This window comes from Accipiter gentilis, chromosome 19, assembly GCF_929443795.1.
Source record: "Accipiter gentilis chromosome 19, bAccGen1.1, whole genome shotgun sequence".
NCBI classification, from domain to species: Eukaryota; Metazoa; Chordata; class Aves; order Accipitriformes; family Accipitridae; genus Astur; species Astur gentilis.
The window spans coordinates 3,462,442-3,482,435 of NC_064898.1; the positions used below are offsets into that span (position 1 = coordinate 3,462,442).

The 19,994-nt window shown below is 37.4% G+C and overlaps 1 protein-coding gene across 4 annotated transcripts in view; it reads right to left on the minus strand.

Moving 5' to 3' along the window:
• PDS5B (PDS5 cohesin associated factor B) overlaps nt 1-19,994 on the minus strand; it is a 115,618-nt gene that overhangs the window by 13,212 nt on the left and 82,412 nt on the right. For all 4 annotated transcript variants that reach the window (XM_049822911.1, XM_049822913.1, XM_049822910.1 and 1 more), the window contains 7 exons: nt 16,717-16,840; nt 10,032-10,236; nt 5,957-6,071; nt 5,455-5,587; nt 4,560-4,679; nt 4,105-4,167; nt 1,125-1,270 (listed from right to left, as the gene is read on the minus strand). In XM_049822911.1, the coding sequence (XP_049678868.1) occupies nt 1,125-1,270; nt 4,105-4,167; nt 4,560-4,679; nt 5,455-5,587; nt 5,957-6,071; nt 10,032-10,236; nt 16,717-16,840 (906 nt within the window). The remainder of the gene's footprint in view (nt 1-1,124; nt 1,271-4,104; nt 4,168-4,559; nt 4,680-5,454; nt 5,588-5,956; nt 6,072-10,031; nt 10,237-16,716; nt 16,841-19,994) is intronic.

Below are 19,994 nucleotides of genomic sequence, written 5' to 3' on the forward strand. Positions count from 1 at the left end.
CAAACTGGGGAGATCGTGAAGATGACAGAATATGTTAGGCTGTGAGTGCAGCATTTTTTAAAATGAATTGGATGCAGAACAGTATTAGTCTCAGATTCATTTCACTGGATATAGAGAAGAATCTGGATTCCAACCTGTCTTTGGCCAATAATGTATTTCAGCATGTGAACCTGCATGACTTGTAAGAAATAAGCCTTCCTGTGGACCTTCAATGGAATTGAGAAGTATTTCTTGTAAAATACTGCACTACATTTAAAATTAATATTGTATACTAAATAGTCACAGAAATACCAAATGAGAAGTCTTATTTCCAAACATAACATCTCCTCAGAGTCTTGAAGTAATATGAGAAAATGCAATCTCTAAATGTCTGTGAAAAAAATTAATGATAATGTGACTTTCAGTTAATAAATGAACATAAGAAGATACAGTAACCGGTGAATAACCCAAAAAATTGAAACAAAATAAGCTATAATTTTTAAAGACACATAACTAGAAGAAGACTTATGTAGCATTACAGTACATTCCTCTCTCCATCATAGAAGGAATCTAAAATCCAAAAAAGTTTATCTGCAAAGTCCGAAGTGCAGGACAAATTTGTAGAGGAGGAAGTCATGTGAGATCACCACAATGGCCTACCAGCCCTCACTGTCTATGATGTGTTGTTAACATTACAGCAGGCCACAAGGTTCCTAGGAACTGCAGATGTATGTATGTACACACACCCCTATATAACACACATGTGTGTATGTACGTATATACATGGAGGGGTTTTTTTATATATATATAGTTATATGTGTATATGTGTGTGTATATATATATATAAAACCCCACCCATCATATATAAGGCTCTCCTTCCCTCCTATAGGCAACTCTGGATGTGATTTGATTCTGGTTTGGTTTTTGTTTGGTTTTTTTTTTGTTTTGGTGCGTTTTTTTAAGTAAATTTATTTCTGGGATTAGAAAGCCAAATTCATAGTTTCAGTTACACCAATGTGGTACTATAACTTTACTTCAAAATGAGATCATAAAATTCTGTTTCTCACTTAGAAAACATTATAGAAATATTCAAAGTTTCCATTACAAAGACTTGAAATATCAAAGCTCCTTTGTTGTCTACCAACCTCCCTTTGATCCTTCCTGGAGAGCTTGGATTTGAACTGCTGCTGGCATTGCTTACAGTTTCCATTCGTGAAGATTTGGATTGAGACTGCTTGCCTGCTGACGAAAGAGGCTTATTAACTGCTCCAAGAACATTGGCTGCTTTGGGCTGAAACCAAAAATATATTTCCTTTATTTTAAGCTACACATTTCGATATTGTTAACATGTACATGTACTATGCTTAAAAAATTCAGATTTCCCTTTCTGTAATCAACATCTTAATTTTAACACAAAGCAATAAACATTTTCATATGAAAGTTACAAGAGACACCAGAAGGAAGCTGACTAAGGTGTAATCAAAGAGCTAGCTGCCATCAAAACCAGTATTCTCTCTACCCCTATAGTCTGTCCTCTTCTCACTGGTAGTACTGGGTGCTCACCTGACCTAACAGTAAGCCATTTCAGCACTTTTAATGCAGTTTGCTTTCTGCTGATCTAGCCGCCTGAACCAGCTCACCGTTTGGATCAGATATGCATCTGTACTGGCAAAACAGAAATAGCAGTAGGACAGCCCTTTCAGCAAAGAAGCCATTAAACCGGCTTAGCTGTAATGGCAAACCACGCTAATTTCAACTGTGAATGAATAAGAACCAAAAAAACAACCAAAAAAAACCCCAACCAAATACTGTCGAGAAGATTCTGATACTTCATGCACAGGTTTAAAAATGTTAGGCTTTTAATAGGTGCCAGAATTTCCAGACACCGGTGAGCTTCAGGTTATTAATTTAAGTGGATTATCTTTCAGACATGCCAAATACCTCCAGTTCTTACTAACTTTTGAGAGAGTTGAAAGCGTTCAGTTATTCCTAAAGAGAATAGACCTTTATGCCAAACACCCACATACAAAAATGTTGACTTAAAGACCATTCCCTACATTTCTCATTACTAGAATGATCCATCTTCTATTTCAATACTCGATTCTATGTCTAAAGTTAGTGACAGCTAAAAAGAAGTTTAACATGCAACATCATAGCAACTTTGAGTGTTCCTTTTTCAGAGATATGCACCATGGATGTGCTGGTTATACTTTTATAGCTGGAGGAAATTTTACACTTACACCAAAGATTCACTCTGCACTGAGTACAAGAAAAACGGCATAACCTTTCCAAAAATAAACCTTGGAGAACAAAATCCAGTTTAAGAATTTACATCTATTAGTTTAGAGCTTAATGTTAATTAATAAGCAAACACAGAAAGAGCTCAAAAGCAGAGAGATGTTCAAATTCACACCGGACTGGACCTCCTACCAAGGAGGGACGAGCAGGGCCTGCACCAACAGCTCCTCCCTTACCACAGAACCTACATCCAAAGCTTTGCTGCCCTCAGATCCTCTTCCCTGCTCGTATCAACCCCGCTAACATCCGCTCAAGCTAGTCTTCCGTTCCCCAAAATAAGACTCCCTAGACCAACTCTCATTTCACACTGCTCTCATGACGGTGGAAGAACTGAAAATTTTTGGTGGTCAAATACACCTGTTTTGGGTTTGTGTGATGGGGGTTTGGTAGCAGGGGAGGGGGCTGCAGGGGCAGCTCCTGTGAGAAGCTTCTAGAAGCTTCCCTGGCTCCAAATCAGACCTGCCTCTGGCCCAGGCTGAGCCCATCAGTGACGGTGGTAACACCTGTGGGAGAGGAGATTTAAGAGGGGAACGTGCAGAGAGCAGGGGGATTGGGATGTGAGAGGAACCCCTGTGCAGATACCAAGGTCCGTAAAGGAGCAGGGAATGCCCCCGCAGCCCGCGGGGAGGCGGCAGGCTGTCCCCCCCCCCAGCCCATGGAGGGGAGTGGGGGGGCAGATGCCCACCTGCAGCCCGGGGAGAGAGGAGCCCACGCCGGAGCAGGGGGATGGATGCCCCCCAGGATGGCCGGGACTCCATGGGAAAGCCCGCGCTGGAGCAGGCTGTGCCTGAAGGACTGCAGCCCAGGGAAAGGACCCACACGGGAGCAGTTCATGGAGAACTGCAGCCCATGGGAAGGACTCATGTTGGAGAAGTTCATGGAGAACTTAATATTGACTATTGATCAGAAATTGCAAGAGACACAACTTCCTCTTAATAACTTTTGTCTTCAGTAAGAAGTGACTCTCTAATCCATGAAGTTCAAACACTCAAATGCACAATACAATGATGATATATTCCAACCGATAAATGTTGGCTTTCAACTTCTAATCAAAGATGCTCCTGTACATCTGCATTTTTTCCTAACTTGCATTCCTCCTGTATTAGTAAGTTACTAGCTCACAGCTAATGCTTCATTAGCAAAGGGTAATGGAGATGCTCTGCTTTTATTTCTTTTGCAAGGTAGCAAATGAATGTTCTCCTGTAATCTAGAACAGGACATGTTAATCCAAATGAAAACCAGAATTTATCTTTTCCTTTACTAGATTGTAATTTTATTCTAAAGAGTACCTGGGCTTAGTTTCAGTGAAGAATAGAAGTTGCCATTCAATACAATGCATGCTTATAAAGAACAAATTAACGTAACCATAGAACAGACAGTTACCTTGTCAGGTACTGTAAAATGGTATTCACCTTTGCCAAAGATTAATTTATGTGATTTTAAAAATCATTTATATTAGAGTTTTCCATAGCTGTCACTTCATATGCAGTATTCTAGTCTTCTGCAGAAAAAAAGGTTAACCATTTTGCAAACTTGTCAGGTATTATGGGGTGGTTTTTTTTGGCCTCTCTTTTTAAAGACAACAGGCTTTGCCTACTATTATCACAACACAGCGTAGACAGTAGCAGTTTTTCCCTTCTACCTATCTCTCTCTAACTGTTTACCTACCTTTGGTATATAAACCCTTTGGGCAGAAACAATATATTTTCTTAAAATTGAAGTGTTTCATTTACTAAGTTTTCTTTAAAACAAACAAACAACAACAAAAACCAAGCCAAATTTGCAAACACAACACCAAAACCCCTAAAACCTCTACACCATACATACCTTTCCAGGAGTGAAAAAAGACTTCATTTCTGGAGGAAGATAATTTTTGGTGTTGCTGAAATTCTGTAAAGAAAGGAGGAAGGGGTTGGGAGGGAGGGGTGTGTGAATAAAAAAAAAATAAAAAATCACAGCAATAATCAATGAACAAGATACATACATTTTGGATGCAGTACTGAAAAATTTTCTTTACATCTTTTATGCTTTTGAAATTTTAAGCTTCAACAAAAATACCTTGGGGGGCAGGAAAAATCTGTGTCTGTATGCATATATAAATATTTATGAAAACATATACGTACACACATTTTCAACTACATTATAATAGGGAGAAGTCTGAAGTTACAAGAAGTATTAAAAAAAAACAAAAAAACAAACCCAAAACCAAAACCAACCCTGAATTACAACTAACAAAGATTTAAACAGACTTATCTCAAGAAAAATTAAATGCCAAAGTATACCTTGTCAGGTTGAGTAAAATATCTGGCTGGAAGTACAGGGTCTTTAGGGGATTCCAAACTGTATGTTGTACTCTTTGACATAATGATATTCATTGCTACATCACAGACTGTGTATAGTTTCTGTAAATAATAAAATTTAAAAACCCAAACAAATAACACTTTAGAAGTTCATTGCAAATCTTGACAAAAGACAGTATCTTTTGATCACAGAGCTACTAGAACTCACAGTTTAAAAGCAATCATCTTCAACATTTAACATTAGGCTGCATCTTAAACAGTATATCCCAGGGTACTAAAATACAGGAGCAAAAGACAAAAGCACTGTAGGCCCAGCAGTTGAAGAGAGCTAGCTTTCATGATCTTTCTACACTTAATAATAGTGTATGCCATGGTTTTAGAGACAAAGCTAAAAAAAAATAAAAAAATTCTCATCTCTGTGGGAAAAGCAGAAAAGTGACAATGATGCAAAACCCTCAAAAACAAGATCAGGGTTTGATACATTCACTACACAATACACATTGGAGACATCTAATGCATGTATTTTTCTTCCTATACTAAGCCTACTCTTGCACTTTTAAAATCGTAGTGGATGAGTTAAACAGTAAAAATTCCAGTTTATATATTCTTAAAGTCAGTGTTTAATAATCTGAGACAGAAACAAAAGGACTGCAAACTATTACAACTCCCCTGCAAATGTGCAAGATCTACTGAAACACAGGAAAATAACTGTCATCTGAACTACAATAAATATAATGATTACAGTATATAGAGTATCATCTCCCACATACAATTCTATTGAAAGACATTTTAAAGTTGGTTTGTAAACAAAAAAGCAACTCATTTCCAGAAGCAGGCCAGAATGAAATACAGTTTCCAATCAAAAAGTATCACCTACTTCATTCATTTTTGGATCATCTGGTCCTTGAGCATCCTTAGTCTGTTTGATATTTTCTACCATTTTTCTGATAAACGCATGACTGTTGTTTTCATTTTTAGCCATCAATATTTCCAGTATGAACCACAGGCACCTAAAGGAGAAATGCAGTACTCCTCATGAATAAAAATGCAAAAGAAATTCTTTTAAAAAGCACATGTGAGAAAGTGGTTTATGCTAGGTTTTATTAGTATTATGGATTTGAACTGGTCTAACTCTGGGAAGCAAATTCTTAAGAAAAAAAAATTAAGGTAGGATAAGCAGAAGGTGAAGGTTCCTCTGTAAGATAACAGAAGGCACTAAAAGAGCATATATACTATTTCTCACAACATTTTACAGAAATAACTGCCATCGTTATGTGCACTGGACAGTTTATCAGCATACCACAATGAATTAAAATTTCACTTAGAATAAAGTTAGATTGTTTTAACGCTAGAAATAACACTATTAAAAGTAGTCTTACTCTTTAATGTCCTTGAGTTGTTCAATGTCCTGGACTTTGACATAATCTGGGTCATGAGCTAGAAGATGGATAGTATAAGGAACAACATACTCTGGTAGAAGTGACAACAGTTTCTCTGAAAAGCAGAAGAAAGATGCATCAAAAGGCTACATACCAAGAAATATGTTTTTCTACTACAGAGGAAAGAGCAAAATTTAAGGTCAGCATACATTAAGATAAAGCATAGGCATATGTGGGCCTATCATTTCTTTATGATGTTACATCTCATGGTTGATGTGCAGATGTTTCATGCATGCAAAAATTAAGATTTTAAGTATCTCTTACTCTGGGCTGCATATTTTCTAGCTACCTTGAGAATACAGCTACAGTCACTCCCTACTCCCAATCCTTTCCTCAGTTCAAAGCCTGTATTCTGAAAGACTTTCAAAAACAGAAGTGAGACTAGATCACAAAATCCATGTTAACTGCAAGACGCGAGACCAGCACAATTGCAGGGTAAGCTACTATTCTTTCTTCGGACATTGCGGTGTGCAGCCTTGCTGTCAACAGAACAGAAAGAAATGAACCTTGCAGGGGTTTTGCGGTCAAATTGCCACAATGTTCCCCAAACCCACCTGTTTACCTTACCCGTTTAAAGAAGGGATAGGAGGTAACATAAAAGCTATAACAAAGTAGTAGCGGACTGAGTTTGAAAGGCTCAATCCCACTTGAACAGAGCAGCACAACTGAACTATGACATTCAAAGCATTCAAAACTTCTTCTAGCATCCTCCAAGACTTGTAAGTTGTCCTAAGCAAGGACTGCAGGAGAAAGTCTTTCCTACATCACGACAGCCAGATGGCCTATTTTCCTCGAGGATTCACAAAGTAGGGATTGTTGCCAAAGGCCCTCTCAGAGTTATGATCACAAAACACACATTCCATAAGGTAACAAATAAATTCCTGAGCTAACCAACACCATGCAGAGTGAACTTCAGCACCTCAAGGTTTGATGACGAAAATCAGAATAAAAAAGGTCATAGCGCACAGGGCAAGGACAACAAAAAGACATGTTGTATACCAAAAGCCAAAAACCATTTTGCAGAAAACGTCCAGGCTGTTTTCTTTAGCCTAACGACTAAGAGGAACTGGAGGATACACAGCACACCTAAGTTATTAAACCTGTACCCTGTGCAACAGGCAGGACAATAGGCAAGGTAGGCATGCTAGTGTTTTGTGTATGTTACTATAGTACAAGCATCTTGAGTGCTTGTGGCAAATGCAAAGTCATGGTATTAACATGCCTATGGATAAACACTTGAATGTACATGTGAAGGAAGGAGGGAAATTCCTGTGTGTTTTTGAAAAATCACATTTTTGAGCTAGTGAGTGGTCATGAAAGACATGACCACCTCTGTAAAATCTTCTTTCAGTAAGCTTTTAACCCATACTGGGTTATGAATAAGAAGTCCAAATATCTGTAAATCATTGTATATAATAATATTTGAAAACTATTTTCAAATACATTAGAACACTGACATTTTTATCCAGCATCTGTTTGCTTAACTAAATTTAAAAAAAAAAAAGTGGCAGGGAAGAAAAAGAACATAACTATGATTTTAGAACACTAGCAAGATTGGCTTGCCTTAGACATGTCCTAGGCAAACCAATCCGCTATTATTTGTATCAATTAGCAACTTCAATAGAATGCTCGTCAAGAACTCATGGACTCAGTGTTTCACTAACTTTCTGCCTTGTACAGTTTCTAATATAACTATAGTATTAATTCCAACTGGGTCTGGAAAACAAAGCGAACCAGATACAGACAAAACAGGAAAAGGACAAATATTGACATGCATTATATTTAACCCATCATGACAAAAAAATAGTATTTACATTCTTTCCTCATCTAATAAAGACAAACACAACCTGAAAGGTGGGGTGGCTTTACAGACATGAACTACCAGCACTTGAAACTAGAATGTGCCAAAACCCCCTCATGACAGGCCTTTATGAGCATTTAAGAAAGAAACTTGTTAAAAAAAATTAATCTTTACTCTTGTAATTTTTCCACTTACTTGCAAGTAAAAGCCTGCCCTTAGAAAACAATGATTACTATGCAACACACAAGTCTCTACCCAGATGAAACTAGTAACAGATACATAATCAAAATAAGTCTCCTCTTGAGTGGCTTCCACTCTGAATAGCATTTAGAGAATTTAAGAGGCCTGAGAGTAATTCCTAACAGCCTGTAAAAGGTCAGTGTGAAGGAAAGAGGCATTTTACTGGCTGGTACCAGTCCTTAGGAAGTTTTCCTTAAGGCAAGGTATACAGAAGTTTACCATCTTTTCAACAAATGCTGAAATCCCCCCAAACACCTGAAAGATATCCTCCTCACCTGTACCAAGTTTTCAAGAAAAAACATATCACAAAATCATACATTTATAGATTCAGAAAAATAGATGCATTAATCAGAGATGCAGATTCTCAGCTCTAGTTTTTTTGTAGAAGCTTTTCAGAGGAGGTACTATCATCATTACTACTCTGAGTTACTGCATGGCCAGTAGGGAGAATGACACAGGAGGAGACACATATGCGTTTAAATAGTATGATCTTACCAGAACTGAGCTTCAGCTGTACTACTGCAGTAATGATTTTTTTAAGATGCAAACAGTTCAAGACATTTTATTTGTTAAAAGTTCAGACTGGTAAACCTGAATGTCACAAAGTTAACATAACATTGTAATCCTCAAAAAATCCTGCAATCTATATTTAATCCAGACTCCTCACAGATTATAGTACATATCAAATCAATGGCATCACTCCGGGTAAGTCCTTCAGCAAGGAAAAAATCATCAGGCACACTCTGAAGTCCTATTGGATAAAGAGAACCACACAAATCTAGGCTCCTCTTCATTTCTTCTACAGATTTTTGATAGTAACTTTGCAGCATCTATCTTTATATAGTTAGGAAATCAGCAATTACTTTTAATCATACGAGAATTCTTATATTTTCCTCTAACATAACTAAAAGAGTTTTCAACTTTCAAGAGGAATAGTCTTAGGATGACTTAGAGGCATTTGCTCAATGGATTTTTCTTCTTTACATGTTATTGAGGAGGGTGAAAAAGCACCTATGTTTCTGCTTTTTTAAGTCTAATTAACGATACACAAAATGATTTCTCTGCAGACTTATTCTCTGGTCAAAATCTAATGGGACTAAGGCTCACACAGACTGACATGGCTAATATAAAGTCTGTGATTCATAAATGTAGAAGGAAATTGGTTATCTGACAGCATCTGTGAGATCAGATTCAAAAAAAAAGGTCTGGTCTATCCTAAGACAAGATTAAAAAATCCGCTTAATTTACAAAAGGCCAAATGATCAGTAATCTTTCAAAGAAATAAAACTTTCAAAAACTCTTATTGAAAATGCCCATAGCTCTTCATGAAGGTTTACTTTTTCCTATAACCATATACCAGTATCATCATACTGCACGTGAGTAGCTTTGAGTATGTCAAAAGGGAAAAGGACTGATTTTATAAAAGAAAAATAGCTAACATTAGTCCATAACAACTTCCACAGCATTCCCACAATGCAACTGCTGGCACTGGGATGAAAAAATTACATAAACTTATCCTGAAGTGCCTACAAATATAGCCCTTTGCCAGCATAACATAAGAAGCTACTCAGTATAGCAGCGGAAAGACAGACAATTTAGTACAGCATTATGTCATTAAGGTTGCATATTATTAATTACTGAAGTAAAATTATGTTGTATGTGAAGTGACAATGATTAATTAACCATTAAGTTCAAACAGTACACATAACTGCCTTGAAAAACTACTTCACTTCCAATACACTTAGGTATAAGCATTTGCACAGCCTTTAATGAAATTGAAAGATCTCAGAAATACCTATTAAAAAACTCTAAAGAAAATCTGGACTCTATTTTCAGTTTTCATTAGATACTTCTAAGTGAAATTTACAGCCCTTCTATGTATAAAACCAAAAAACAATCAATATTTTCAGTGTCTACTCACATTTACATTTGAACTATAGCACTTGTACCAAAAAGCGACATCTATTCTCTTACCACTAACTGCTGCATGTTGCTTCAGATATTCCCTTCTGACATTTATGTTCTTCACAAGGCACTGCCTAGCATGAGCTCTTCTCTCTTTCACGGGATCTTTTGCACACAGTGCACAAATAGCCATATATTCTAGTGGCAGCCGTAGTCTAGAAAGGCCTTTGTGAAGTTTCTGAGCAAATATTTGTCTCACTTGGTAACATTCATCCTATTAAAAAAAAAAAAAAGGCAAAACCAAAAAAAGGTAAAAGTAAACTTTTAGAAAAGTAATACAAACACTGAAATAAAACATGGAAGCCTGGGTAAATATGCCAAAATCGATTTCAGACCTCACAGCTACAGATATATAGGAATTGTAAGAAAATTTTTAATGCCAATTCAGAGCAATTAAATTGAATTAATCAGTTGAAGCTTCCCTTAAGTTCAAGAGAAGAGTTAAGGTTCAGAAAGTGTGCAGGAAGATATCACACTCAGGACCCAAGGCCTAATTTAGCATAGGACTGAGGCATGGAGTTAATGAAATTGTTTACAATAGGACCGCTTGCTTTGTAGAGCCAAAGTCAAAGACCTTCACCGAAACAGTGTTTAGCCACCAGTAACCACTGCGTTGACTTTACTACTGCAATTTCACAAATTTTCATCAAGCCATTAATGTTAGAAACTGAGTAAAATTCAACAGAATTACCAGATAAGGTCAAACATTGAGAGTACCAAGCATTTCCACTGTACTGTGGAAATCTATGAACTATGACTGACCACAGAAGGTAATAGCCCGTGTCTAACAGTTGCCAAGTAACACAAAGTAAAATAATACGAAGGCTGCAAATGTACTTCTACAATTTATTAAGCAACGTATTTCCAGAAAAGACAGGAACTTCAAAATTCTCTGTATGAAAATAACCTAAGTACTTTAAGACACCATTCAATATGCCACAAACCATTTAGTAAAAGGCCACAGAAGGATAACAGAAGCAGGTGCAGAAAAGTTAGAAGAAAATGTACAGAAAAGCATAAAGTAAACAAGGCCACCAAAACAGCTTGCCGTATTTAACCTGCCAAAAAAAGGTCAAAAATTTGTTATCTCTAAATATGAAGAAAAAACATTAACAGGTATAAACAGCTATTGTAATCAAATGACAGTTTAGAAACCAGGAAGAATTGAAGAGGGTTTCCAGCTATCAGCCAACTGGAAGCACAGAGACAAAACCGAGCCACTGGTAACACTGACTCTGCTAAATTTGCAAATGGCATCAAAAGAGATCGTGTGTTAGATAACACAAGCCTCCTTCTCCCCCCACCCAAAAATTAAATCCAGAAGAAATTAATCAAGCCCCATTTTCCCATCTGTGCTTCAAGCCATAGTCTTCCTCTATGGACTGAAACCCTGAAATTCCAGCTGTAGCCAGATTTGAAGCAACCCAAGATGACAAACCCAAACCACGAGACCTACTCAAGAACTATTGCCTCTTTATAGCAAATCCACCCTCCCCAGCAGGCGGCTACGGTACAGCGCTCCTCTCCTGCTCAGTAGCCTTTGGAAAGCTTAGAAGATACCTGCGCCTTGTTGGTAATACTGACAAGGAAGCATGTCCTCCTTGACTAAGAGGACAAAGGAAGGTATAGTTCATTGTTACTGATGGCATTGTGTGGCACAAATTGAAATGATTATCATTTCTCTACTTTTTAATATTGAGAATAACCTTAAATTGAGCTACACTAGTTCACTGGGAAGAAGCGGGACCAAACTCAACCAAGTTCTACATTTTTTTATAGCATACAAATAAAACACATACATTAGCCCAATTTTACGTATCTACTTCTCAGAATTTAATGCCCATTCATCAGAAGTTCACCATTTAAAAGTATTTTTTAGAAAAGTATTTGAAAAGCAGCATGTACCCCTCAGACACAACTCTGATTCTTGAAAATTGACAAAGACTTGCTTAAACAATTAAAACACCTTCAGAGTTGACAAAGGAACCTGAAAAAGCTTTGGAATTTTTTTTTTTTTAACAAATGAAACTTATGCAATCTAAAAGATTTATTCTAAATACAATTGAAATTGCATTTTCAAAAGCAAAGATTATCAGATCTTAAATCTGGTCTCAAAGCCTGTTAAACACTGAAGTACTTCAACCTATGCTCAATTATTTTCTACTCTATTTCAATATGAAGCTCTGCTGACATCAAAATTTGTTCTACAGATCAAAGAACTGAACTGCTGGTAAGCTCACAGGTTTGGCCAAACACATACGTAACTGATTTTGAAATGACTAAAACTACATGCATATAATCATCACAAAGTCTCTGTTTACCAGTGCAACCTTAATACAGCAACTAGCGACAACACTTAATTACGTATTCTGCACTCTAATCATTCCACATTACAAAATGGCAGTCTCAAGACAAAAAAACCTGCCAGCACAGAACCATAGCAGAACCTATGCAACCATTACAGACCTTAAAAATTAACTTTTCCTTTTGTTTAAACTGCTTCCCAATCTGTTCACTTAAAGAACATTCACTTTAAATTAAATTACATAATACTAGAGTTGGCCTTGACATCACTTGAATGTCCTAATTCGTGGCTACTCTTCATAGTGTTAAGAATGAATAAACTTACAGAATAGTCAGCATCTACCATCAAGAAATGGATTCCAATACTAAACATTCTAAGTATAAACATATATGTATGCATATGTACACATGCAAATATATCGAAAACAAATATACAGATGGGTTTCCATAGGAGATTAATACAGTACCACTTGTAAAGTGCAAAAATCACTGAAACCATTACTGTCACTCTTCATCCGAGGATCTGAACTCAATAGCCTGGCAGAGAGAAAGGAGACTGTAGAAGACCTCAAGAAGGTCTAGAAAAGTTATTCTTAAGTATTCAAAATCCATTAAGAGCTACAGAGAAAAGTAAAGGCAGAATTCCCGTCCTGACTGATCTTACAATCTAAGTTCTAGTAAACAAGTAAGGAAGTCAGCAAAGGCAAAGAAATACCAATAGCTGAGGAGAAAAGGTGACAAAAGCGATACTGTAGTGGAACAGATTCTCCTAGAAGATCTGTCAAGGCATATGGATAACCACAGGGAGATCATTACAGACAGCCAACATGGCTTCACAAAGGACAAACCATGCCTGACTGATCTAGTAGCCTTTTACAATGGAGTCACTGCGTAGGTGGATAAGGGAAGAGCAACTGATGCCATCTATCTAGAGTTCTGTAAGGCACCACCTCACACAACATTCTTGTCTCTAAACCTGAGAGATAAGGGTTTCATAGATAGACTGGATAAAAAATTGGCTGGATGGCCAGGCCCTAAGAATTGCGGTCAAAAACTCAGTGTCCAAATGGCAATCAGTAACAAGTGGAGTCCCTCAGGAGCCAACTTTGGGACCAGTACTGTTCAGTATCTTTATTAATGACACAGATAGAAGGATTGAGTACATCCCTTGGCGAGTCTGTGGATGACACAGAGTCAAGTGGTGCAGCTGATGCGCTAGAGGGAAGAGATGCCATCCAGAGGGGCCTTGGCAGGCTTGAAGAGCGGGCCCATGTGAACCTCATGAGGTTCAACAAAAGCCAAGTGCGAGTCCTGCACCTGGCTCAGGGCACTCCTCAGCATCAATACAGGCTGGGGGATGAAGGGGTTGAGAGCAGCCCTGCTGGGAACAGGACACTGGTGGATGAAAAATTGGACCTGAAACAGCAATGTGCACTCGTAGCCCAGAAAGCCCCTCGTATCCTGGGCTGCATCAAAAGAAGCATCACCAGCAGGTCAAGGGAGGTGGTTCTGCCCCCTCTACTCCGCTCTAGCAAGACCCTACCTGGAATACTGCTTCCAGCTCTGGGGTCCCCATTCCAAACTGACATGGAGCTGTTTGAGGAGGTCCAGAAGAGGACCATGAAAATGGCCAGAGGGTTGGAACACCTCTCCTATGAAGAAAGGCTGAGAGAGTTTGGGGTTGTTCAGCCTGGAGGAGAGAAGGCTCTGGGGAGACCTTAATGTGGCCTTTCAATATATGAAGGCGGCTTATAAGAAAGACAGAGAAAGACTTTACCAGGGCCTGCAAGTGACCTGCAAACTGCAAGGTTTTAAACAGAAAGAGGTTAGGTTTAGATTGGACATAACAAAAAAGTTTTTACAATGTGGGTGGCTGTCTTGGTTTCAGCTGGATAGAGTTAATTGTCTTCCTAGTAGCTGGTAGATTGCTATGTTTTTGAGATAGGTTATGAAAAGAACGTTGATAACACTGATGTTTTCAGTTGTTGCTAAGTAATGTTTAGTCTAAAGTCAAGGATTTTTCAGCTTCTGATGCCCAGCCAACAAGAAGGCTGGAGGGGAACAAGAAGTTAGGAAGGGACACAGCCAGGGCAGCTGACCCAAATTGGCCAAAGGGGTATTCCATACCATGCGACATCACATCTAGTATATAAACTGGGGGGAGTGGTGGTGGCAGGATCACTGCTCGGGGACTAACTGGGTGTTGGTCGGTGGGTCGTGAGCAATTGCATTGTGCATCACTTGTATATTCCAATCCTTTTGTTATTACTGTTGTAATTTTATTAGTGTTATCATTACCCTTATTAGTTTCTTCTTTCCTGTTCTATTCTGTTCTTATCTCAACCCACAAGTTTTACTCCCCGCCCCCCCCCCCCCCCCCCCCCCCCCCCCAATTCTCTCCCCCATCCCACTGGGTGGGGGCAGAACTGAGTGAGCAGCTGCGTGGTGCTCAGTCCTAGAGCTGTGGATGTGTACAAGGCCAGGATAGATGGGGCTTTGAGCAACCTCATCTAGTGGAAGATGTTCCTGCCCATGGCAGTTTGTTTGGAAGGAGATGATCTTTAGAGGTCCCTTCTGACCCAAACTATTCTATGATTCTGTAGTAAGATGTGATACTAACCTGCTTATAAATGTTGGTGACCCTATTATGTTCTCCTAATTTAAATCTCATCTCTCAAAATTCCCTTTCAAAAATTGAGGAGAGGTAAGCATTAGAGCCAAAGATAGCAAAAAAAAAAGGTGACAACACATCTGTTATCAATATCCACAAAAGTTAAGACTGCTACAGCTGGAAAATGAAGCAGCAAAAAAGAAAGTGAGAGACAGTGATGCAATGAAGGGCAAGGAACTTGCACCTAACGTACTGAAAAGAGAGTCAAAACAATGAAGGCAAATTTTAATAGAGGCAAACTGCATGGTTAACTTTTGCAATAAACAAAACTTTGCCATAGGAAGGAGATGACTGAAGAAATGAACACGTTTTGATCACTGGGATCAGAAGAAAACAGAACATGCAAATACTATATTGGCATGATATTATCTGGCTAGAGTATCCTTTCTGGAACAGAGACAGGTCTTATTTGTCATTACAGTAAGTGGTTATTTTCCTCTCTAGTAATTTTGTTCTGAATTGTAAAAATCTTTAAAACTGATTTTGACTCAGGACTAACATTTCTATTAGGTTTTGGAACAGGAAGACTGAAAAGTTTCAGTCCTCGCTTTGGGTGTAAAGACCTTCAGTTATTACCACTGAATTTCTGCTGCATTTTTGTTAGATTTCATTTGCTTAAGTAATTTTAAGTTTTGCTCCATTTCTCTTGTTTTTCACAGCATTTGGGAACTGAGTAAGGGCTCCTTTCCACAGGAATACAGAAGCTTAAAATCTACCTAAACATTATCAAAACAATACATCAACATAATACAGACTGTCTTACTCTGGTATATGAATGATTTTTCTAGCCTAACTGTAGCCAATTCCAAACAACTTAAGAACTTGAAAAGATACTCTATATGAAAATAAACAATATCCACACAGGAGCTTTACTTTATATTTTCTAATATTAAAATCCAATTTCAAATCTTCTGACATTTTAAATGGGGTTGCAGCTTTTAAAGCTTTAGCCAGTCATAGGAATTAAGACCTACAATAGAATACCATTATTACTGAAGATATCTTCTGGAAGGGATTCCTCCCAGAGGATTTCTTGACTTTTGTAAAGTCAGGAGAATACCAGCAGTTACACAAGTAACACCAACATGAGTCCCTCCATGATCACCTTCCTCTTGGGGTGTGAATCAGTTTCTGTAGAATTTAAGTCTACCAGACAGGAACACAGAGTATCTCTATATCTCTACTTACAATTCGGAAGTTACTTCCTTTCGGCTACTTTGGGCTCACCAGCAGAAATTAAGGATGAAAATTCCAACATATACTGAGAAATCTCTCCCTATCTCTTTTAATATTTAAAGGATGCCAAATATCTTTGCAGACCTCTACGTTCCAAATATATTCTACCCAAGTATCAAGAAACCAAGGTCACTGTTGTCACTGCAGTCCAACATACTTTATGTCATCTCATTTCAACTTCTAATAATGCTATAATGCAGCTCAGGTATTACTTAAAATCAATACTGAATTCCTTGGTTCATCAATATTCTAACATTTCACTACTTTTAAGTTAGCATTCCCCCACTGGGAAGACCAGTACTATAGATCTAATTCTCATCCAAAATCAGTTTTCAGTATTATGTAGCGGGAAAATAAATTCATGCCAAGACTGAACGTTTTGCATAAAATCAGATTAGCAAAAGTATACACAACATACAGAACAAACAACATATATACTCATACATTTGCTGATAACCCACAAGTCCCTCCTAATTTCCTTACATTTATGGCTAGCGCACACAGCTGGTACTGTTCTAGGGTGATGATTTCATGGTAACAAGGTTCTTGTGCCAACTTCACAATCGCATTCCCCGCAGCCAGCCTCAACCGAGACATATCAGGTTTACTGAAAAACAAGCACATGGGTTATGAAGGTTAATTAGTAAAAAAATTATGTAATTATTAGACTTAATTAAATCTCAGTAAGTTTGCATTACTGAAAAACAGGTACTTAAAGAAGGAAAAGTTTCCATGGACTTTGCTGCCACACCTCTCCCCCCCAATCAACAGCAGAAGTAACTTCAAACCAAAAGTAGTTTCCATGTCACCACATTTTACAGCCTGTTACCACATACCTATTACCTTGCCCCAGCTTAGCAATGAAAATATTCTTTGGAACTTCCTAAAAGTTCCACACGTATGTGAAACAGTTCTAGCTCTGCACTGGACCAGCACAGTCCAAACTGCCTCTCAGAGACCTCATTTAGCCTGTAAGATACTTTTGTTCAGTATGCTGGTTTTTATTCAGCAAGGAGTTCCTGTCAAAGTAGCAGCCCATTACTAGTCCCCAAAGTTGCCACACTTTTTCTAGCAATGATAGCTCAAAATCCACGCTGCAAATCAACATAAATTGAGATTAATTAGATATTATGATAGGTGACTAAGTGAATTATATTTTTAAGACAATAGCAAAAAGGACTTAGCAAGTGAAAAGATTTTCAACATGCTGAAAGTAGTTCTGTGACTTGAACACCCAAATTGCACTCCCACTTAGCAAAACACTCCAACCATTTGCTAATTTTCATATCAAAAGATGAATAGGTTTTTCTGTAACCTACAACCATATTTACAAAGGTTATCAAAATATTAAGTGTCTTCACATGAGCTTTGCAAACTGATATTCACTAAATATGTGCATTAATACACTTAGTTGAGCTTTCACTGTTCTTAGAAAATTTCTTTCAGTAAAGTGTATTACTTCTTAAGAAAGGCAGATCAAACACAAAAGAAATAAGAAGTTTTATGCATCTCTCACTTAAAACACTAATGAATTCTATTCAGAAGTAGTAAGTACAGCTTTTTCCTTTGATAACTTGGAACAGGAATCAAGTTGTATTCGTACTTAGAAATAATTATTCACTTAAGCAGGGCAAATATTGTTTAACTTCTTAATCATTTGCCCTTTACCCTTAGAAAGAGCAAACTTTAATCTATTGTCATGAAAACCGTATAAAGCATTGAAAGAATGAGATAAACACCCATTATTAAACACAGTGCATGATAAAAATACCTACTAAAGAGCTTAAACGTTAAAATTTATCTAATCAGGTTTTATACACACCACAGTATTTTATGGAAACAACATCTAAAAAAAAAAAAACAAAACCCAAACAGGTCACGAGCAACCAATGACAGGATGAAAGCTGCACTAACTTTCAAACAAAGCATGAAGATTAACGTGGTAACGTCTAGTCTTAAATGCCAAATTTCACTTTAAATTGCATCTACTGGGATAAGTGAACCCAATAAAGATTCAATTTTTGCACTTCAGTGACAATTGAGCAATAATAACTTACAAGTGCAGAGTGACTGAGCCAAAGGAAAGTATAAAATCAAGAACTTTCAATCTTCCTCTGCTTTGGTAGCGATAACATTTAATTCTGAAAATTCAAAGGTATTTCACATAAAAGTTGGCCAAATCTTTACAGAGTATATGTATCGCAGAAATACCCACAAGCTTGTGTGCATGCTGTGGGAAGGAAGAACAGGACAGGGTCAGTTTTGAGTGTCATTCTTACAGCTGAAGATGAAAATCAGATCTGTCTTATTCCCCCAAAGGATTATCTTCAAAGAAACTCTCAATCGAGGATTTATTTTTGATCAAACTGTTATAGCCAAAAGCCTTCTGATCTGCATTATCCCAAACCACACAATTATTAGGGCTGAAATAAAAGGCTCTGTATGATATAATTGCAGTTTTTGATTTCTTCTAATAGTTTTGAAAATTAGTACCAAGGACGCCCTTGTCCTATCAGGAGCTCTCTAAGAGATACAAGAGGGAGCTGGACATCTGTTTTCTGGAGTGCTATTACTATTGCTGATGACCATGTGTTTGAAATGAGAACAAAAGTGAAACCACATGGAAAGATGTTATCAAGTGCAAAACACAGTCTTAATTAAGGTGGTGGGCTGCACAAAGATAATCCAAATAAATGCATCCTGAAAACATATCTGGTACATAATCATCTCTTCTCTCACTTCACAAACTAGCAGTTAATATTCATTCTTCTATTCCAGAGAATAAATGCCAGTGTGTTGAATTTTCTAAACATTTTCCATGTTCCATGGAATAAAAAGTGTCTTTTGAATACAACCTCTGAAAACGTTGCACACCAGATAGCATAGCAAATTATCTATAGCACAGAATGATGAGATCTAAACTCCAGTTTTTAAGTAATTTCTCTCTTGGTAAGTTTCAGTTTAAGGAAAATGCAGATAGCATTTCAGAAGAATCTCAATTCAGGTTCATATCTAATATCAATACTTCCAGCAACAGCTAGTGTCCTCCGATACTGAAATGCTCTTATTTTACACTTAGTATAGATTAAAATTAAAATCCTACTACAAAGACATGCGAGATTCAACTTTAGCTGTTTTACCCAACCACAAATAGAAAATTAGTATAATACCGAGTTTTAAATTTGTAGGACTTTTTATGACTTATTAAATGAAAAATAAAGACCTGGAAAGATGGTTGAGATATTGTTTGTTGACGAAATATTTAAAAAATCTGGCACTGGTGAATTTAACCTACGTACGCTAACATCTCAAAGCAATTAGTTGCTGTCTTAAAAGCAACTCAACAGTCATCAATCCTACTACTTGAAAGTGAGAAGGATGAACAAGGGTAGGGAGTTGTTTATTTGTTTTCCAAGTGGGACCTCGTCTTCACCTGACACTCTAGGCTGAACCATGCTTTGAAATTTTAAAAAATCCCATTCCCTTAAAATATCACTAAATCTACACAACTGTACTTTTCAAAGAGGCATGGGGACAGTAATTTTCATGGCTGATGAGGACAATAACACCAAGATGATTACAACATGACTAACAGCCTACATGAGGTCAAATGTCTCCTGAATCCTGGCACTTTCAGTTAATTAAATTATCTTTAGCAAATTATACATTGTTTAAAAGACAAATGCAAGTCATGAACACAAAAACTGACTCTACATAGAATGGTATCAGATCAAGTACAGTTTAAAAGGTTATGTTCTGTA